Source organism: Cornus florida, unplaced genomic scaffold, assembly GCF_030987335.1.
Source record: "Cornus florida cultivar Cherokee Brave unplaced genomic scaffold, ASM3098733v1 CherokeeBrave_3.0.0_Hap2_Chr02, whole genome shotgun sequence".
Classification (NCBI taxonomy): domain Eukaryota; kingdom Viridiplantae; phylum Streptophyta; class Magnoliopsida; order Cornales; family Cornaceae; genus Cornus; species Cornus florida.
In genome coordinates, this window is record NW_026775572.1 from 21,094,226 (window position 1) to 21,116,724 (window position 22,499).

The 22,499-nt window shown below is 35.2% G+C and overlaps 4 protein-coding genes across 7 annotated transcripts; 3 read left to right on the top strand and 1 right to left on the bottom strand.

Annotated features, from left to right (window-relative positions):
* The first annotated feature begins 2,345 nt into the window (after window positions 1-2,345).
* On the top strand, window positions 2,346-3,011 carry LOC132295799 (agamous-like MADS-box protein AGL62). The gene has a single exon (XM_059794079.1). The coding sequence runs from the start codon at window positions 2,346-2,348 to the stop codon at window positions 3,009-3,011; it is 666 nt and encodes a 221-aa protein (XP_059650062.1).
* A 595-nt stretch (window positions 3,012-3,606) lies between these two features.
* LOC132294174 (ergosterol biosynthetic protein 28) lies at window positions 3,607-8,344 on the top strand. The gene is made up of 3 exons (XM_059791932.1): window positions 3,607-3,982; window positions 6,282-6,488; window positions 8,087-8,344. The coding sequence occupies exons 1-3, from the start codon at window positions 3,868-3,870 to the stop codon at window positions 8,155-8,157; spliced, it is 393 nt and encodes a 130-aa protein (XP_059647915.1). The 5' UTR covers window positions 3,607-3,867; the 3' UTR covers window positions 8,158-8,344.
* Window positions 8,345-9,546: 1,202 nt separating this feature from the next.
* Window positions 9,547-13,490, bottom strand: LOC132294175 (uncharacterized). 4 transcript variants are annotated; one of them, XM_059791936.1, is made up of 3 exons: window positions 13,386-13,490; window positions 12,664-12,687; window positions 9,547-11,343 (listed from the first exon to the last, which is right to left on the bottom strand). In XM_059791936.1, the coding sequence occupies exon 3, from the start codon at window positions 11,297-11,299 to the stop codon at window positions 9,803-9,805; it is 1,497 nt and encodes a 498-aa protein (XP_059647919.1). In that variant the 5' UTR covers window positions 11,300-11,343; window positions 12,664-12,687; window positions 13,386-13,490; the 3' UTR covers window positions 9,547-9,802. The 4 variants fall into 4 exon arrangements, with proteins under 4 accessions (XP_059647919.1, XP_059647918.1, XP_059647917.1 ...); XM_059791935.1 differs by having other exon boundaries at window positions 9,547-11,347; XM_059791934.1 differs by having other exon boundaries at window positions 13,241-13,490.
* Window positions 13,491-19,832: 6,342 nt separating this feature from the next.
* Window positions 19,833-21,718, top strand: LOC132294176 (probable xyloglucan endotransglucosylase/hydrolase protein 10). Its single transcript, XM_059791937.1, has 4 exons — window positions 19,833-20,068; window positions 20,182-20,282; window positions 20,366-20,559; window positions 21,057-21,718. Exons 1-4 carry the CDS (start codon window positions 19,882-19,884, stop codon window positions 21,457-21,459), a joined length of 885 nt encoding a protein of 294 aa, XP_059647920.1. The 5' UTR covers window positions 19,833-19,881; the 3' UTR covers window positions 21,460-21,718.
* The last annotated feature ends 781 nt before the right edge of the window (window positions 21,719-22,499 follow it).

Below are 22,499 nucleotides of genomic sequence, written 5' to 3' on the forward strand. Positions count from 1 at the left end.
TTTGGATCTTCATGCTTAGATCCAATCGATGTATTCTCCTTCATTGCCTGGATGATTCTGTTATGACTTGTTGATTCTTTTGTCGGAATAGACAAAAGAGCAACGGAATCAGTAGGGGTTTGCTGAAATGAGCAAACGATGTAGATTACCAAGAGTGTTGTCGCTCTGATACCATGAGAAAAATATAATGTGAGAAGAATTCTGTATATTCTATTATGTGCAATGAACATATATATACAACATCATATCCCTTGATCCGAGGGATTAACAGTGAATTCCCTTGGTATAATATATATTAGGAAATCAATAATGGAGGAATATTATGTGGTGGTTTGATCTTAACAAACCAAGTGATGAAAGCATGTCTTGGAACAAAATTAGGGAACCAAACGTTTGTAATCCAGGGGGAAAGAGGAGCTGGATCAAGGCATGCATTGTATGTATGCTTAAGATTAATCACACCCGAGTGAGGTAAAGTTCAAATGACTCTGTCATCACAATCACCATGAATGTGTGGAAGTAGGTCAATACCATCAATGGTTGGAACCAAAGGTCGAAAAAATTGATGAATTCTCCATTGATCATGTCTAACTAGGCAAGATATTGTTGCATCATCACTCCATCTTGCATTATCAATAAGCTAGGGCTCAACTCTTTGATTTAAGGGACCATATAGGAAGCCCCAAAAATTATGATGTAGCAGCATATCTTTGCAAAACGTTTGCACGTTTAGAAACAAGTATTTATGGTCGCATCATCACTAATATTAAGAAAAACGATATACATATTTATATAATCATGGGTCGTGCATATTTTGTGATTTTTCAAGTGAGCTGTAAATTACATATATTTATAATATGTCTATTAATAAGAAATCATATCTAGGGGATAATGTTGAATATTTAAAAAATGATCACCTGTTTTTGTTCGGTTAATATTGATTCTAAACTATGATCAAGATTTTATCCAAATAAATAATTATATATTTAATTTATATTTCGTAGTCTGGAGCTGAGGTGTTCAACATTTGAGCATTTTCTTGGATGTTATAATGTATGACAGATATACAGAATGAGTATGTGGAGTGTTGGAAATTACAAAATAGACCTGGGCTCTTTGGGCCCAAAAGACGCGAAAAGAGTCGGTAAACAGAAAACATTACCAATAGGCCCAAATGTGCATTTTGGACAAGACAGGGAATGAAAACATAAAATTCATACTTGGTTGTTAATGTCGCTGTGATATTTTAAATTCATTAGGGACAAACATCTATTTGGCACTTAATTTCAACAATTCTCCCCTGATTTTAAATTCTAACATTTTTAGTGTTCATTTGATTAGCATGAAACTGTTCGGAGAAAGTTGTGGGAAAGTAGTATTTGATGGTTTGGATATGGTATTTCTAATGCATGAATTATTCATAGCTTTTGTTTTGTGTGCGTGTGTTTTTGTGGTATTAAGCTTTGACATTCTTCTCTAAAGCCTATGTACGTACGTTGCTGCTAAATGAGCCTTTAAGGTCTTGTGTGGCTGGCAACACCATGCCCTTTACACCTATATATATATCCTTTAACTAATAGTTATAATGATAATAAAGTTTAAGTAGTAATTACTTGCTAATTTTATGCATAACTTCCCTCAACAATGTATTAGTATTAATTTTCCAGATAATATTTAAAAAAAAAAAAAATTACCCCATATTTTACCTTGTGTATATGTGCATTTCTGGAATTATGCTCTGTAAATATTTATTATTGAATAAACATTAATGTATTTTTTCTTTCCCCTTCTTCCCCAACATGCACTGCTTTTGCTCCAAGAAATTCATATTTGATATTTTTCCCAATAATTTCCGAGACACTCATTACCTTTCCAATTAACTCTTGAATTTCTGTTCTTGAACTTGCACCCACTAATTAATATATGCCAAAAATTTCCAAATTAGTTCTCACTACAATGACTTAGACATGCAAGTCTAGTAATTTTTCATATATTAATGCCAACTAAAGAGAAAATTGATTTCATGATTTGTGTAATTTAAGAGGATAAGATTCTCACAAATAATATCACCAACAAAGAAAGTTGACATTGAAATCCAAAGTCAAGTAGTTTCTGTATTATGCCAACTAAGAGAAAATTGATTTCACAATATATATGCATTTAGAGGATAAGATTTTCAACTCCCAAATCAATGGATTAATCACACACAATAAGAGAATGGGAATTGAAACTGAAACTCCCAAACACCATCTGATATTCAATTCCAATCCTCTTTAAATTGCATATATCAAACCTTGAAAATTCAGCAAAATCTTGTCCTCTCTATTTTTCTTACAGTTTAAGGCATGGCAAAGAAGCCAAGCATGGGTCGACAAAAGATCAAAATGGCGAAAATAGAGATCAAAAATCACTTGCAAGTCACATTCTCGAAACGTCGATCAGGCCTTTTCAAGAAGGCAAGTGAGCTCTGCACTCTGTGTGGTGTAGAGGCTGCAATTGTAGTATTCTCCCCTGCAGGGAAGGTGTTCTCTTTCGGACACCCCAATGTTGAGGCCATGGTGGATCGTTTCATCACTCGGAACACTGCACCAAACTCCAATGCCCTCCATCTCGTTGAGGCTCATCGCGATGCCAGCATTCGTGCACTCAACTCACACCTCACTCAACTCCTCAACGAGTTGGAAGCCGGGAGAAAAACAGGCGAAGCCCTTGATCGGATGAGGAAAGCTAGCCAATGCCGGTGCTGGTGGGAGGCCCCTATTGACAAGCTCGGATTGCAGGAGCTTGAACAACTTAAGGACTCCATGGAGGAGCTTAAGAAGAATGTAGCAAATCAAACTAACAAATTGTTAGTCGAGACCACAAATGGTTCGCCATTTTTTGCAACAAATGGTACTGGAATTGTTCTTCCTTTCGAGAGAAAACCTAATGATCTGAGATATGCCGGTTCAAGTAGTAGTACTAATCAAACAATCCAGAGTTTTGGATATGGTGGTCATGGGTTTTTCTGAAAGGTGTATTGTTCATAATTGGTGGCTGTGTCAGGCTAGTACCTCACTAGACTTTAATTTCTATTTTGCAGTTATGGTTGTACATGAATGGTGAAGGATTTTCACCTATCTAAGGTTCATTGATGCAATAATGAAATGATCTTTATTGTTTTGTTTTGTGATGCACAACCAATCACCCTCTGATATTGATTTATGACCCAATAAATTCTGATGATTTAAGTCCCAAAATTTGTTTATAACTGAAGGGTATGATGATTCATGTTTTGGATTTTAAATGTAATGATCATTCAACACCAACATTTAGAATCTGTGATATGTGTGTGTTTCAAGGGATGCAAATCTTTAAGATTTGTTTATTCGTGAACACACTCGTTTAAAATATGAAAGATTCAAATGTTCCATTTTCATATATAAGGGCCATAACGGGCCAATTCGGCCTGCAAATTTGGAAACCTAGGCCCGAGTCTATTGGGCTTTGATTGCTCTGCGGGCTTGCTGATTTTGAGAAATTTTATGCCATGATATTACTCCGTATTTTATTATTGTTATTTATTTATTTATTATTATTATTATTCTCTCTGTAATTTGAGACCTAAATGAAGATTTGGATAGTTTTCACTTTTCAGTCTCACTAGCGGGAGAGTGGCAGAGTAGCGAGGCAAAGCGGCTGATATATATATATATATACATACATGTGTATATATCTATGTATGTATAATATTATATAATATGGAGACAAACAAGTGTTCCGAATATTCCAATTGAAGGGCGTTTAATTTAATCTGATGAAAGTTATTAAAACGATTACAAAGATCCATATTTCTTGACGACAATCAGAAGACAGAGAAGGAAGAAAATGAAAGCGTTAGGATGGTGGTTGATGTTGGTGGGTTCACTCAGACTCGCTTCCGTTTGGTTCGGTTTCTTCGACATTTGGGCTCTACGTCTCGCCGTCTTCTCAAAATCTCCCAGTCAGTCTTTCTTCTTTTCCTTCTCTCTCTACACACACATATGTGCACACAGGCACAATCTTTTGAATTGATTGTTGATATATGAAATGAAATGGGATTTATCTTGATTCTTTGGATCCGAGTTCTGTTTGGTTGTTGACAATATGTAGGAAAGTTTACTGACTCTTACTGTTGAAATCAATTCTTACATTTAAAAAAAAAAAAAAAACAGTTCTTTGATTTTCAGTTTTTTGAACTGTTCACAGAAATTTGAACCAAACAGACCTAAGACTTTGAAAGATCTGCTTTCCTTTTCATCTGTTCTCTTTGTAGCCAGAGGGGTAATGTTGGTTTACACCCGAATATTGAATCCTCCCCATTCTTAGATGAAGCACCGAGAGTTACTGAAATTGAGCCTAAAACATGCTACCATGTGTTCCACTCAAAACTAGTCAATTCTCTTATGAGTTATTTTAATTACATCTTATTAGATAGAGGATGATTTAATTTTGAATTTTGGGTGCCAGTTTTGGTTAGTTGATCACTATTTATGCTCTTAAGTTAAGCTAAAAGAATGGCTGAATGGTGTTTATGCACATTCGAAACCCTTCGAGAAGGTAGGTAGTAACTTTTAGCTATATAAGACTCTAAGGGTCCAATTGGAATGAATGATTTCAAATGAGTAGATTTAAGTTCACTTATGTAATAAATATAAATTGATAGATTTAAATGGATTTCAAATGAATATATTTGAAAGATTTATATATGTGAATTTCAAATAACAAGGGACAAGGAGTAATTTAAATCCATGCCGACAAGGATTCAAGTTGCACAATTATTATAATGAAATATTTCTCCTATACATCTAATCTAATGTCATCTTGAACTTTGAAATCCAACTTAAATCACCAACATTTTATGCGAACTCAATTCCCTTTGATTTTGAATCCATCCATTATATAAATGGACCATTTTAGCAGAAACTCCACTTGTAGAGATGAGAGTGTGATGCTCAGAGAAGATACTCACAGTCTCACACGTTGCTGTCTTTTAATTTCTGTTACTTATTGGTTAAGAATGCTAAATGTTCTCCAACTTGCTGAACATATTCACTTATTTGCCAACATAATGAAGTAATTGATATAACTGTGTCCCAATGTGTTGTCTCTGTACAACACTTGCAGTGTCAGTTTTGAATCCTTCATGACACAAGTTCAGAAACTTTTCATCACTAAAGTAATTATTGCCCGTGGAAAGATGCAGCATAAATTTTTAATACCTGCTACCAGTTAAATGTAAACTTTTTTCCATGCTGTGGTCTTCAACACGCTTCTTCATTTCCTTGACTATATAATCCCCCTTGCTCTATAGTCTATTCTGGTGATAACGTGGTGCAAAAACACACACCCCCCAAAAGCAGACAAGTTAATGTGCAATTATGCATGCACACTTGTGGACATTGTTTCTTCATTAATATATTGGATGGACTTCCTGAATTTATGCTTAACAAGATCTGTTGTATGATACGTTATACATATAGGTAGTTGTGGGGTTACATTTGGTTCTGTAATCTTATTTACATTTCACATTACACAAAAAGCAAATTTTGAACAAGATATATTGTGGACGATATTAGGTATATGTTGTTGATGCATTATTAACATGTATTGCCATAAAAAAAAATCAGGTGGTACCTATACAACACTGACATTCTATTAGTAGAAAAAAATATAAGTAAAAACTTGATTAATGTGGGATCTGAAATCTCCTTGTCTTCTATTGGAAATCTATATTAGCGAGTAGTATAAATAGTTTGCAAAAGAAACTTATGGTGCTAAGGATAAGGAGAAGACTATACCAATTAGGAACTTTTAAGGAGAGTAATGACTATTAAATATCAATAGCACGTTTGAAGTATAATTAATCAGTTTTGCTGATCTTTGGACCATGTCAACCATAAAAAAATGTACACTTTACTCGATATTATTCTAGTTTGTGTTTCTGGTAATTTTATTGTCTTTAGATGATTATCTAAATTTTTTTCGCCTAGTATATATCAACTCATATTGCCCATATATGTTGTATTGGTTGCTAAAAACACCATGGCCAAACTAAACTGTAAAAACCAGTTATTCTATAAGTGATGTCATTTTCATTGTGGTTCATATACTGCTTTGGATGACCTTTTGCCTGTAAAAGTTTATATCTTTTGTTTCCTTGTGCGACTATTACAGTATGCTTTATGAGGTTGATTTTCCAGTGAGCAATCTTTTATCTCTCTTTCTCTCTCTCACATTTTTTTTTTTTTTTTTCTCTATAGTGACTGAAGTTCATGGAAGGACATTTGGGGTCTGGACTCTACTTACTTGCACTCTCTGCTTTCTCTGTGCATTTAATCTTGAAAACAAGCAACTCTATATAGCAACCTTTCTGTCATTCATCTACGCATTTGGTCATTTCTTGAGTGAATACCTAATATACCAGACAATGGCCATTGGAAATCTCTCGACTGTTAGCTTCTTTGCAGGTATTGATTTTCCTAATGTTACTTTCATCATTTTTTCATTATTATATTTAGTCTCTCATGTTTTTTTGGTTAGGTAAATACTCACACACTCCCACAAATGCCCACTATGGGGCTTGAACTCCTCACTTCTCATTTGAGGGAGGAGAGGTTATACTAGTTGGGCTAATAGCCCAGTGGTTACATTTTAGAGTCACTCATTGCTATGACCAAATGTGCACCACTTTCATTGTCTTTAAAGTAGAGCCTTATTTTGTTTGTCTGATTTCACAAAATTGAGATTGGTGACAGTTGTGCAAGTACTGTTATCATAATAGAGTGGGAATTTTAACTCTCAAAATGCAATATTTATTTTTCATCTCTTTACATTATTAAATTTCATATCTGTTTAAACTTTTCCTGATGTGTATTTTAATGGTAAACTTATATGGAAAAAAAAATCAGTACGTTTTGGGAACTTTGGCTGAGTAAAGCAATACAAGAGATTCTGTTGATTATCTTCTTCACTTGCTATTACAAAAATAAGCTTCCATCGACATTAATTATATCCTTGGCTTAATATCATCTGAGTAAAGCAATACAGGAGATTCTGTTGATTATCTTCTTCACTCGCTATTACAAAAATAAGCTTCCATGGAAATTAATTATATCATTGTTGCATCCATCCACTGACTGATAGTGATTTTCCACATTAAGATGAAATCTGGCATTGTTTCCTGGAAAGGCTGATTATTTTTTTATTTATTACTTGATACTAAAATTATAAGATGAAGCCTTGTAAAGAGTAGAGGGTTGCCGAAACTGGATAATTTCTAAGTTTATTGGATTTGTTTAATTATGTTAGTTTTTGTTTTTATATTTGTCTTTATTGCTTGTTCAGTTGTTTATTGTCAACCTACTTGGAAAATTGTTCTCCTGAAAAAGGAGAGCTCTGGCACCCAACAGACCCGGTGTATATATGGTTGTGATTCAAATTCTTTGGACACTATTATAGGAAGAAAATTCATGAAAGCAAAGTTAAATTCAAACAATTTTGAACCATCACTTAGCTAATGATAGTTCTAATGAAAAATGTTGAGGTACACACATGCTTAGTTTGAAAACCTTTAATTGTACATACTTGGGTTGGCTTCAATTCTTTGCCATTGAGCACTTTATATGGCCAAATTCTTCATTAACTCGTACTGCTGAACAAGTTTATTTCTTCTATGGTTCATGAGCCTGTTTTGTTGCTTGACAAAAATGATAAAGAACGAAACACAGATTCTTTACTACCAATAGTCTACCATGAAGCTAATATGCTGTTCCTCTTTTATTTTTATTTTTATTTTATTTCCTTAAGTGCTAATATGACAATCTTTCAAAATCCAGTAACTGGTAATACAAATATGTGTTGCTCTGACGTTTTTCGAATTAACTTTTCTGCTATTGAATTATTATAGTTTTACCCTCTCTCTCTCTCTCTCTTGCGCGCGCGGGCACACACAGTCTCACACACAGTGTGTATGTGTATATACACATACGAGGATACACCTCAGTAAGCAGTCACAATTTATAAATTCCTTCTCTTAGCACTAATAAATTCTCATGATTCTGATTAGGCACATCGATCATATGGATGTTGTTGCAGTGGAATGCCCATCAACCTCAACCTTCAGTGAAAGGGGAATAAAATTTTAGACAGAATTGCTCAATATTTTTGCTGATGAAGGGAGGAATTTGGTCTCTGTACCCTGCTTCATTATCTCATTTGCAGTTGTATGTTTTTGTGTCTTGCTTTGTCCAGAGATTCACTATTCGATTATGTAACATTTTACACTTCCAACTCAATTTAATCCCATAACTAGCCGTTCTTGTTCCATGTCTGCATGGTATATAGCAAAAGGGAGACCACAATGATCTAGTATACCCTTATTGCTCCCATATAGAGAACTAATTTGCCTTCCAAAGCTTGTAATTTTGTTTAGCATCACCTTAGACCCGTTTGAGATTTTTGTTGCAGATTCCATCTCGATAAACGATAATCTTGACGTTGGTTCTGCCAACGCAAGTGCTCAGTAGAGAAGATTGAATGCAAGCTTAACTTCGGTCACTATTTTTCTCACAATGACTAATCTCATACACATCCTAGCAACTATCTTAACAGGTGATTGATATTTAAACATTTTGGTACTAATACTTCAAGATGTTGATATATTTACAACACTGTCTTCAGAAGAATGATTTATTAATGCTTGAATCTCTCTTCAAGCTTTCTTGTTTGGTAATTGTTTGCCTACCTAGCCCATCAGGTGATAAATGGACAATTGTAATCGGCTTTTGATATGGAACAGTGCAACCATGACAAGAATATATTGACAATCATCTGCCTTGAGTAATGATTTGTAATCATAAGCTATTGCAAATTTGCAATTGGATGAAAGTACTTGGCATAAATCACCAACAGAATTCTTGAAAAACATCATTTTCCTTGAGAAAAGAGTCCAATAGAATTTATCTGAACTCATTTTAAGCCCTATACCATTTTCCTCAAAAACCTTCAACGCTTCAAGTCAACAGTTTTGTTTCTAAACAAGTACGCAAAGTAACCAAAGGACCAAATGGCTCAGCGGTATCAACCCTTCTCCCCCAAAGGGGAGATCGGGGGTTCAAACCTCGGTGGAGGTAGGGTGTGTGCATAATTGCTTTAACTTTCCCAAAAAAAAAAAAAAAAAAAACAGTATGCAGGAAGTGTTGTTGCCCTCTTATCTCAGGTTGTTGGATGACTAATAGGAGCATTCATGCTAAAAAGTAGTAATAAATTTCCAAGTTTGACCACCCAGAGGGAGAAAATAGAATTTCTAAAAAGTTCCCACTGTAATATGAAATTTAGCCACCACCAAGGCATGTTGCCATAGTGGTATCTCCTCTTCTTTCAAAGTGAAAGGGAGGGGGTTCGTGTCTCTCAAGAGCATTGTGGGATATCCTTCAAAAGCATTCTAGATATCTTTCAAAAACATTACTTCAGCACCTTACAATATCACAGTCTATGCTGATAATTTCGTCACAAATGAACAAATCATGTTGCAAGGATCGGGATTTAGATAAAAGACACTAAAAGTTTAAAGAATATCTACTTCCTTTTGCCTGCGAAGTTGAAACTGTCTGCTCTAGATATTGATACAATTTTCACACAATCAAGCAGAAATACCCTTATGACCTGACATGTCTGTTAAGCATAACAAAGAAGAAATAAAACCTTTGACAATAGACACAGAACGTGCAAGAATTATCATTCTTCAGCAGCATATTCATAGACAGAGCACGCGCAAGAATTCTCATTCTTCAGCATATTCACTGTTACTTCCTTCAGTTCTAATATCTGGCAAAGTATCCGGATCCGTCCGAATCTCTTTCTCCTCTAAAAGGATTGAAGAATCGGACGAAACAATGTCATCGGTTTGAACTTCAACTTCATTCTCAGTTTTGGAGCTTTCATTTGTTTCATTCATTTCATCACTGGTGTCAGACTTCTCATTCTGAGTTGCATCAATGTTCTCTGCTGTCGAAGACCCAGAGCTGTTCTCTGTTTCAGTAGACGCATTGGACCTTATGACCTCTCCCAATATAGCAGACTCTGAATTAGCAGAGGAATTTGAGAATTCACCTGTGGTTACAGGTTCTGTAGTTTCAGACTTCGTGGAAAGTGTTGAATTAAAATCAGATTGATTGTTATCAAAAGCAACGATATGGTTATTGGCCTGCTCTAGAGAAATGGTTTGCAAGTTGGAGACGTCGCCGGATGTTGAGAATTCTACTGTGGCATTTTGGGCTGGGGTTGAGTCTGATGTGGTCTCTGTTCCATTCGGCAAGGATAAATCACGATTTTCCGTACTCACTTCTGTAGAGTTGATGCTAACTTCTAGTAGATTGTTGGACTCTACTTGTATTGTAGAATTTGAAAGTGCGCTATCCTCGGATTTTGGCAAAACAATCTCAAAACCCTTTTCTTCATTGGCTGTTTCATTTAGACGAGTGCCATTTTCAGCCATTTCACCATCTCCCAGCATTAATCCTGTCCTATTCTGTCCATCATCAATTTCCTCAGTGTTATTAACTTCATTTTCCTGTTCTAGATTAGTCATTTCAGTATTCTCATCTGAGTTCTCTGAGCTTCCTTTCTCAGTTTCAATGCTTATAGTTTGGGTATCATGGGTCACTGCACTTGAAGCATCATCTGCCTTATAATGTTCCTCTCGTGCCTCGTGAGCATTGCTTCCACCATCATGATCCTGGTCCAAAGAACTTTCATTCTCAATTTGACCATCTTTATCTTCAGCATCTTTCTCCTCACTTTCCTTCTTGTCGCCCTCTTCTCTCTCCTCTTCATCAGCGAGTTCGTCTTCATGATCATCATCAAAAGCTTTCGTTATGTCATGTACATCTATCTCATCATCTCCACCCCCTCTCTCATCTTCTTTCTCTTCAATCTTGATATCATCTTCTTGCTCTTCTACTTCTTCTTCATGCTTGTTCTGTTCTTCTCCTCCAGTTTCTTCTTCTACTGCTTCTTCTTCATCATGCTTCTCATTTTCTGCAGTGGTTTCTTCCACTCGAGGATGGAGATCTTTCCTTCCCAATTTTAAAATTTCATCACCACTTAGTGTTTTAAGAGCAATCTTCAAGTTGTTTTCATCAAATTCTTTCTTCTTATCATGGGAATGCTTTACTTGGTAAATTAACCAAGAGCAAACAGCCAGCAGCAAACAGACTTGCAGGACACGCTTGATCTTGACGCCTTTGGACCTCTGGTTTCTACTAGAAGGCTTGAACATGATGGAATCCCCAATATTCTCACTATTTAAAAAAAGCGAGGAACCTGCCTAGAAACCCAATATGTATCAAATCTCAACAAGAGTTTATCAGAGGCAGAAAACAATAAACCACCAATCTGAAACATGTCATTCATGGTTTAAGTTTCTAAAGTGTTGAACGAGATAATTCCACTGCTTAAGCTTAAGAAAGGGGCAGAACAATCACATGATCTGTGTCCTATCCATTAGACAATGGATGCTTCAGTCTGCTTTAATTTTCCGTAGTTTTACTCTGTGTGTGAAAGAAAGAAAAAAAAGGAATATTTTTGAAAGAATTTTGGAAATTGTATATTGAGTTTAATGATGCATTACTTTTACTTAATTTACATATTACTCTAATCAATATGCAAAGTGTAACATTCTTATATAAATCAATTGTTGCAGGTAGCAGTTATTAATGGTTGCATTTGGCAGGACGTGGGTTTTTTCCGAATCCACAGTGGAGATGCTTGAGACTTGGAGAGGGTGTATAGTGGAGAACCAAGTCAGAGATGCTTGGAGGGCCACTCCCCTTTGTTTATGGTGGGGATTGTGGCGCGAGAGGAATATAAGATATTTTGATGGAGAAGAATCTACAATTTGGTCTATCAAATACAACATACACTCTTCTTTATTCTTTTGGGTTTTCGGGCATAATTGTATATCTATGGGGAATCTTTTGGAGTTTGTGGATAGTTTGAATCTTTAGTGTCGCCTTAGGCGGCCTTTGTTTTCTTTTGGGTTTGCTCCCCTTCTTGAGCGTCTTTAATGATATCTTACTTATCAAAAAAAAAAAAAAAAACCGAACACAAAAGTTTGGTTTCATTCAGCTCTTTTGTGGCAGATGCCTAGATTTAAGATGTGAATGAAACGCATTAGAGGAAACCATAATGTGTATGTGAGTTTTTATCCCAATACATTTAGAATAATTCACTCTAGAAGACGAAGATTGTCGCAACAAGCCTATTCATGGTTTTGAATTTATAAAATGATTCTACTTCTGTAACAACCAAAGTTTTCTTTTTCTATTTTGAATTTCATAAGTAGGAATCGAAGTTGAACCTCAAATTTTCAGGTAAAACAAGAGCAAAGGTGTTAAATCCAACTCAAAGTTCAAATCAGGGCACACTTTATTAGATAACCTGCTCAACAAAGTTGAACTCTTAGAAGATACTCCAGTTCACCCCACCTAAAATTTTAAGGAGTTTAAGTTCCACAATTTTATAAATCAAATTTTGCACACACACAGAAAGGAAATACAATAGTGAGAAAAGAAAGACGAAAAAAGAAATTAGTATTTTGTGCTTCTTTAAGGTCATAAAAAAAATAAAAAAAACCGAGAATACCTGAAACGAGAAAGATCCTTTAACCTGCAAAAAAGGAAGAAAAATCATTTCAACAAAGTGTTCATTGAAGAGTGAATTTGTTGTTTGTGTGTGTGATAGAGAGAGAGGGGGTACACTTTCAAAGTAATCTTAGTTCTACCAAATTTCAGCTCTATTATAATCACACACAAATTACTAAGTTACAAACTCCAATTTCTTCCCAAAAGAGACTATTCCATCTTTCCCCAAAAATAAATAAAAACCATTATAGCAGACTTGCACAAACAACACAAGGTAAAGTTATAAATCTATGCAAAACCCCAACGAGAAACATCAAAAACCCACAAATAAACAAACCCTAAAACCCCTTGAGCAATAATGCCAACTTCAAAAACCAAAAACTTGAATCAAAACAAAATTTCTTCCACATAACAACCCAAAACCTCATTTCACTACAATTGGTTAGCATCAACAAAATCAATTTAAAAAATAATCCAATAAATAATCACTGTATTTCTAATATTATCTAAAATTAACACACAAACGCGCACACACATATATGTATCCCATGAATTGAAGAAGAAAGAATTGATGATACCTGGAGGAGCTAAGAAGCAAGAAAGAGAAATTTGTATAGAAGCGACAAAAAAGACCCGGTTATGGTTTAACTTGTATGTATGTATGTATGTAGTCAAAGAGGTCTCTCTTCTCTTTCAGTACTATTTGTGCTAATGAATTCTTACCGAAAAAGATTTGCGTTATGGTTTGGATTTGTACTGGGACTGGACAGCTCCTCTACGATTCTCTGTCTTTACCTATTGGATGCTTGGATCCAAAAACAAGGCTACTTGCAATAAAATACTCCACATACGGTACATACATAGACTTGGGAGTTGGGCATCTACAGATGGGTCGGGTTTTCGGATTTGTTCATGTTTAATGATCGTGTCTTGTGACCCACCCTGTTATAAGGATGGTAATGGATTGGGTATGGAGGAGGGCTGCCTTTCTCCACACTTGATCCATTTAAAATTTCAAAGTGCTTATGAGACGTTTGGTATTCAATTTAATAGGATAAGTTATTAGATAGTGTTGTCTACTCGTCTTTATAAATCACTCTCAGCAAGAAGATCCAATAATGACTCACCCAGTCTTCTATTTGGATGTTTGGTGTGACACAGAAGTTAAAGAATGAGTTAGCTCTCGTACAATTTGTGATAGGTCGGATCCTTGCCATTCGAATTAAAAATTTGAATTGTTGGATAGTGATGTCTACACGCTCTTGTAAGCCTGAAACCCTCTTTATCACAATAGCTCATAACATGTTCTTTATTCGACCCAACTCAAACGGGTCACTTCTCTCCCCTAACCCATTCCCCCACCTATTAAAATTTCAACAACTTTGGGCTACTTGCAGCAATTGTGACTTAATCAAAAGGTGCAGGAGTATCACGATTTTGCTAACGGCCCTTTTTTGAAGTTTAATTGGGCTGGGGACTCACGAGTCATGATCATTAATGTCACCCATAAACAACCTTATCAACCATTAAAGAAAGTTGATAATGGATAGTCTGTGGTGCAATTATTTTACTTTATCAACTATACATACAAGTAAGCTAGTTGGACACGGTCTCATGTAACTTTTGAAATTGAGAGTTTATACATTGGTATAAATTGGGTTGGAATATTTTATTACTCTAAAAAAAATATTTTCAAACTCACTTGATTTCTTAATAAACGAAATGATACAATTGTTTGACAAAATAGATCTCTCGTCATTTTTATTAATTTAACAACTATTTTAGGTTGGGGAAAGGAAAAACTCGGATTGGCCTATTTTTGGTAGTTATTTAAACTTTAGATAAATTATACGGATCTCTTTTATAATTTTTTATAATTACAAGGATTTTCTTATAATTTGAAAATTATTTGAACTGTTATGAAAAAAAGATCGAATAGGAGTTTATAAGAACAAAAGAAAAATAAATGACAAGAAAATAAAATGGTACACACACAAACGAGACAAGGATTTACGTGGTTCGACTATACCTACGTCTACGGGGAGAAGACAGAATAATATTTCACTAGAGAAATAAAGAAATACAAGGCTAAGTGGTTCACACCCAAAACCCAATTACACCCAAAATCTCTCACTCTAACTGATATTACAAAATGTTCATTGATGATCTTGGATACTTTGACACCATGGAGGGCAAGGCTATTTATAGCCAAAATGGGATACCAAAATGAGGCTACTTGGTGACCACTCAAAAGACTTGCTGGGCACACATTCTTGGAGGCCAAGAATCTTGATGACATCATGGGTGATGCAAGCCTCAATTTGAGCCACATGTTTAACAAATTTTCACCTTGGCGAAAATTCAAATAAGCCACTGTATCTCTGCTAAACAAACTGTCTTCTCCACAAAACAAATTAATTAAGAATTTGAGTTAAGTTTGAGTCATCCTCAAACTTAACCCTCGGACTCTCATTCTTCAACCCATACATGTCTTGCGCAGTCACAAGTATACTTCCAGTATTTGTGTCAAACTTTAAATGCTTACCAAAAGCAACCTCAGAAATTCCAAGTTTGACATCTCCTTCAGCAACCTTCAGCAACCGCCCACTAACCACCGGTTGGTAATGAAAAGTCATCTTTTCACCCTTGTGGAGAATAGGACGTCCTTGACTTTTCCTCGCATCTTTATTGTGACTAATTACTTGCCTTCTACACATCTTAATGGCACTCAAATGGACTATCTCATTGCCACTAAGATTATTACAAGCCAATATCACACCTGTTCTCATAGGTCTGCCTCCCTGTAAGGACTGCTGCAATTTCGGTTGCCATCTGAAAACAGATTTCATTCTCCCTCCATATTGTGTAGTCCCCTCACAACCCTTTTGAGAACTAGGATCGTCACTTATCTCTCTAGTTTTTCTTTTGCCAACACCTGAACGCAGATTTCTGCTAACTGTAGAAGACCCTATAGAAGCTCCACCTGTTACTGTATTCCCTTGAAGAAAATACGAATTTTTCACTTTGATGCCCTGTAGCACCACAAGAGAATCCATCACGACCATTATTGCTCTACCTTCTGTTACAACCTTGTAACGGAGTCTAGCATACCTACTGAAATAAGATTCATCTTCAGATCCAGTACATGTCGCACATCTGACAATGTTCTCACCAACCCATTATGCGTCTTGATCTTAACTGTTCCAATTCCCAATATTTTGAAAGCTTTCATGTTCGCCGTCAAAATCGAATCACCTTTCACTACTTTATAAGAAGAGAAAGAATCCCTACTGGGACACATATGAACGGAGCAACCAGAATCAAGAATCCAACTGTCATTAAATGACATGCCTGAACACAAGGTTGTCATGAGAACATAATCGTCATTTTCCGAATCACTCGTTGTAGCAGTTGCCAAAGAAGCTGCTTTTTGAACCTTTTCTTTGCCATTCTCATTCTTTGCCTTTAGTTTGGGACAGTGCTTGATGATGTGCCCTATCTCGTGACAGTAGTAACATTCCACATTTTTATGAGATATAGATTTGCCCTTACTAGCAAAACCCTTTGTCCCACATTTGCCTCTTACAAATAGACCTTCAGCCTGTTCATCTCCAATATTCTCAAACACCTTTTTCCTCAACTTCTGAGAGTTCAATGAGGATTTAATATCCTCCATACTAATGGTGTCTTTTCCATAGAGCAGTGCGGTAACAAAATACTCATATGAAGAAGGCAAAGAATACAACAAAATAAGGGCTTGATTCTCGTTATCAATTTTAATATCAGTATTTTTCAAATCCATATTAATAGAATTGAAATTATCAATATGCTCCTTAAGAGGCATACCTTCCTTTATACGAAGGGTGTAGAGTCTTTGTTTTAGGTAAAGTCTGTTAGTGAGGGATTTCGTCATATGCAGATTCTCCAATTTCAGCCACAACTTTGCCGTCGTGTCTTCATCAATAACTTCACGCAGCAACTCATCAACTAGATTCAAAATAATCGCACTGCGCGCCTTTTCATCGACCTCATCCTTGTCTTCATTAGACACAACTGTTGGCAACTTGTCCTTTCCGAACAACACCTTCTTTAGACCTTGCTGAGTCAGTAGGGCCTGCATCTTAATGCGCCAAAGACTGAAGCTAATCTTGCCATCAAATTTCTCAATCTCATATCCAATCGACATCTCAAAAAACTCCCCAAAAAATTACTCGGTGAAAAATACCGAATTTGTGAATAGTACCCGAATAGTATATGTGAACAATATTGTACGTGTGAACAGTATTTGTACACAATATACACGAACCCGAGCTCTGATACCAGTTTGTTATGAAAAAAGGATCGAATAGGAGTTTATGAGAACAAAAGAAAAATAAATGAGAAGAAAATAAAATGGCACACATACAAACGAGACAAGGATTTATGTGGTTCGGTTATACATACGTCCACGGGAAGAAGACAGAATAATATTTCACTATAGAAATAAAGAGATACAAGGTTAAGTGGCTCACACCCAAAATCCAATTATACCCAAAATCTCTCACTCTAACTGATATTACAAAATACTCATTGATGATCTTGGATACTTCAACACCATGGAGGGCAAGGCTATTTATAGCCAAAATGGGACACTAAAATGAGGCTACTTGGTGACCACTCAAAAGACTTGCTGGGCACACATTCTTAGAGGCCAAGAATCTTGATAATATCATGGGTGATGCAAGCCTCAAATTGAGCCACATGTTTAACATGAACCTTTCATTTTTGAAATTATTTGAACCTCTCTTAAAAATGAAACTATCCTACAGTCCCCTTCTATCACATTCAATGGCGGAATTTTTATTATTATTATTTTTTGGATTTTGATTGTGGGTAATGGGTCCTGTTAGTGGTGGTTGTCAGGGTGGAGATTGTGCCGGTGGTTTGGAGGTGACCGGGTGAGGATGGTGGTGGTTAGTGGCTGTTCATAGAGAGAGGAGATAGAAAGCCAAAAAAAAAAAAAAAAACTTCTCGGTGGTGGGTGGTCGTTGGTGACATTGTTCATTACAGAGGAGAAAGGGAGGCAAAAAAACAAAGACGATTGTAGTTGGTTATGGGTGGTCGGTGGTGGTGTTTGTTCATGAATTGGTTAAACGCCATGGTGGGATGGCCATTTTGCAGATTTGGGGGTAGGTGGAAAGAGAGACAGACAAAGTGATTCATTATATATATACTAGTATATATATAAAATTTTATGGATAGTTAGTTATTTATTATAATAATTTGAGGGTATTTCAATAGATTAAATAAGTTTATTAGTCATTTTGACGGTTGTGTAAGATAGTTTTATTTTTAAAGAAAGTCCGAATAATTTTTCAAACCACAAAGAAGATCTCTGTAACTATAATAAATTATAAGAAAAATTTGTATAATTTATCTTTGAACTTTTCATTCCTTTCCTTTCTCTAATCATGGATGGAGCCAGTTCAAGCTTGGGTTGGGGGCATGGGCTCCCCTCAACTTTTTAAAAATTGCATTTTTATATGTATAATTTTTAAAAATTTAAAATTTGTCCCCCTCAACTTTAAAATTTTCATTTTTGCATGTACATTTCTTTAAAAATTTAATTTCCACCCCCACTCAACTTTACAAAATTTTATTTTTGTATGTATATTTTTAAAAGGAATTAATTTCTGCCCCCATTAACTTTTAAAAATTCATTTTTGTATGTTTAATTCTATAAATTTTATTACATTATGCCCCTGAACTTAATTTCTGGCTCTTTCTGTCTCTAATCATTTTGAAATACAAAGGTAGCCTAAGAGAGAGGTTTCTAAAATTTGGGCATATGAAGTTTTGTACTTTGTATTGTTAGAAAAATAATAATAAATGGTGTTGCCTGTGCTTCATTTGAATGATTTAATCGTTAGGTTCATCAGTTTTATGCTACATCATTTATTTCTGCCTGTTTGATACTTTCATGCATTCAGTTCGGGCAAGTTACTACCTTAAATAAATCTTTTTATCTTTTTAGTCAGAGTACTTGTAATCTACATTGCTTGAGTACGATGCTACCTCCATTTGCCTGTTTGAGGCTTCATTTCAACTGTTTCCCCTAAAATTTGTTGTTTATTGAGTTCCATAAATGATTGTGCTTTCGGTGTCATTATTCAACACAAGTCATTAAGACTTGTTAATATCAACTTGTAGAACTTCGCACTAGTATTTACTATTTAGGATGCATTTTCTAACCATTATTGACTTGCAGGATCAAAGTTTCGTATATACCTGCTTGCATTCAGGTTCAGGGTGCCATCAATTGCTAGTATGCAACTGCCAAAAGTTCCACATTAGACTTGTATAAGAATTTTTTATTTTTAATAGAAGTTGAAGTACTCTTTTAACCTCTCTGTTGTAAAGATTCGTGTCAACGGGTTGGCTTAAGTGGGTAAGAATGGTCGTCCCTCTGCTTTGTTCTTTTCTTTCAAGGAAATAAATCTTCCGAGACTAATGATGCCAAAAGCTATCTTTGACAAAGATTAGATCAAACTCAAGTTTTCCACATTAAATTATGCTTAACTATGAAATCTGCTTGCTTATGAAGTTATTCAAGTGTCACAATGATTAGTACTAAGTCACTACAACAAACTGCTTTATCCAAAACTACTTTAGATTCAAATAATTGAGCCACTATTGTACAAGGAGCAAATTAGAGGAAAGGAATGAACTGAAGTTTTTCAAAGAATAATAATAGAAGCTTGAAAGCTTGAAGTTATCTTGAAAAGAAAAGCACAAGTGAAAGGACTTTCATAAACTTTCTGCTAAAGCCCCTTGCCGATAAAAGCCAAAGGGTAAAGCTTGGAATAAATTGCTCCTTCACATGATAAAATTGAATAGTACACACAAACTTTATGCAATTGGTTGAGTCAAATCAACACCAGAGACTTAGAAGCTGTAAATAAATTAGCTAAACTGCAATTTTTGTTATATATATCAATATTTACATTTGTAATCATATGCAAATGAGACACTAATTCACTCTTAAAAACTTTAATCATATTATAAGATACCAACAGCCAAACATTCCTTTGCTTCCTTCTAAAGATATTCTTGCTTAAAACAAAACCTGCATTGGTTCTTTTCACATCTTCACCACCCTAAGGTACAATACCTATATATATATATATAGTCTGTCCTCCATCCTCCTATACTCCACCGTAACAAACCATTCAAAGAAACGATGAACAAGTTTTTCAGACTCATTGTCTTTACTGGGATTTTTGCTATGAATGTGATCGATACTTCGTTAGCCTCTCTAGTTTCTACAGGGGATTTCAACAAGGATTTCTTTGTAACGTGGTCTCCTAGCCATGTGAACACTTCTGCTGATGGCCGAGCAAGAAGCTTGAAACTCGACCAAGAATCAGGTTTTTTTTTTTTTTTTTTTTTTTTTTTTTTTCACAAAAATGCGAAAAACAAGTAGTTGTCACTCTGAATTTTCATTCTCTTATGCATTTTTTGCTCATTGAACTTTCTCTAGGTTCTGGTTTTGCTTCAAATGACATGTTCTTGTTCGGTGAGATAGACATGCAAATAAAATTGGTACCAGGTCACTCTGCAGGCACAGTTGTGGCCTTTTATGTAAGCAAAAACACTTCTCATTCTTTAGTATGTTATTCTTTCACATAATTGCTCACCACCACTGATCTGTTTTGTGAATGCAGCTCACATCTGATCAACCAAATCGAGATGAGATAGATTTTGAATTCCTTGGCAATGTGGCTGGGAAGCCATATATTCTTCAAACAAATGTTTTCGCGGATGGATTTGGTAACAGAGAACAGAGAATTAATCTGTGGTTTGATCCAACAAAGGACTTCCATACCTATTCTATACTATGGAACCTTCACCAAATAGTGTAAGCCATCTCTATCTTCAAACTAATTTGATATATTACTTTTGAAAATTCTATTCATTTGAGCTATCCCGTCAAAACATGTACCCAACATTTTTAGGTAAGAGTTAAGAGGACAGCCTTAGAAATAACCAACAGAACAGAATTTATATAAATACACCTAAACATAATTATGCGAATATGGTATATATGTATACATAATCACTAAAATAAAGACTGCAGAGTAGCCAATATCCCTCATTTTTCAATTTTACATCTTAATTTTTACTTGCAAGCGATTACTTTTAACAAAAGTATGATCAATTTAGTCAGAGGAAAAAGTTGCAAAAGTTGTTTGACAATTATTTTAGAAGCAATGCTACAATTCCCGACACCGTCACAACGATTGTGAGATAGGAGAGTGTGTGAGACCCACCACTTCATAGTAAAACATAACCATTGTAAGATAAAGAATATGTTCCTTTATTTTGTTAATATGTAGTTGTTTCTTCTTCTTGTAGATTCATGGTGGATTGGGTTCCAATCAGAACGTACAGAAACCATGCAGACAAGGGAGTGGCATATCCTAGGTGGCAGCCAATGAGCCTCAAAATCAGCCTATGGAACGGTGACAGCTGGGCGACACGAGGGGGAAAAGACAAGATTGACTGGTCAAAGGGTCCCTTCATAGCCTCATTCAGGAACTACAAGATTGATGCTTGTGTGTGGAAAGGGAATGCAAGGTTCTGTAGGGCAGATAGCCCTACCAATTGGTGGAACAAGGAAAGGTACAGCTCTCTTACAAGGACACAGAGAAGATTGTTCAAATGGGTTAGGAAGTACCACCTCATATATGACTATTGCCAAGATAACAATAGATTCCACAACAACCTTCCAAAGGAGTGCTCTCTGCCAAAGTATTGATGATCAGAAAGGAAAATTTTCAATTCTTTTCTTTAGTAATTACTTTCATTTGTTGTTCTGATGGTGGCTAAATTAATAATAATTTTAAAAAGTTTTAAATTGGCATTTGATCAAAGTATCTCCATTCTTAGAAGCAAAGTAATTTTAGTTCTTTTCTTTTCTTTTTTCATTTTTTTTTTTAAGAAGAAAACCGTTAATTTTTTTTTTCTTTTTCTACAGGGAATTAATAATAATGGTGTTTTCTAATGTTTTAACACAGTTGCAGGGAGGGCAAAAAAAATAGAACACTAGGTGACCTTTTCAAAGGATTCAGTTTGTTTCTCAACACAGTTTTTTAACAAACATGTCTTCTATTAAAAATAAATAAAAACAAAAATAACAAACAAACAAAAACATATTTTCCTTATTTTGTTTTCAAGCAACAAATTTTATTTTACCCCACATACTTCCGATCAATATTAAACACACCCCACCAACAAAAAATGAAAATAGATACCAATTGACCCTAAATAAATACAACAAATAAAGCCAAACAAAATAAATTAATTATTGAAATTTTACATTGTGATGGTGGTGCAATTACAATTACATTAAATCTACCCATATTATCAATCTCTCTCCAGTCTAATAATACAAATAACAGAAGATTAAAATTTTAAAAAAATCAGTCAAATTGAATTGTCTCCTTCTATTCGGGTTTATACAATTGAATACAATTGTATTCATAAATTCAATTGAATTTTATGAGTTTGAATCGTATTCGGGTTGTGAAGATGCAAGAATCTCCTTCTATTCTTTCTCTCTCTAGAATTCTTACACCTCAACCCGGAAAGATCCCTCTCCTCTTCATTCCAACTCCTATTTATAGATACTTACAAGATATTTACAAGATATTTACTAATTGCTGGACCTGGGCCTATTCCTCTGTAAGCCCTGGTCACCCTTGATGGGCTTACTCCTGCTCGGCCCATATGGCAGTGTCTTTCTATGGGCTGACCCAGCTGTTCGGACTGAAGGTTGTGTTTTGCGAGTCGGACCTG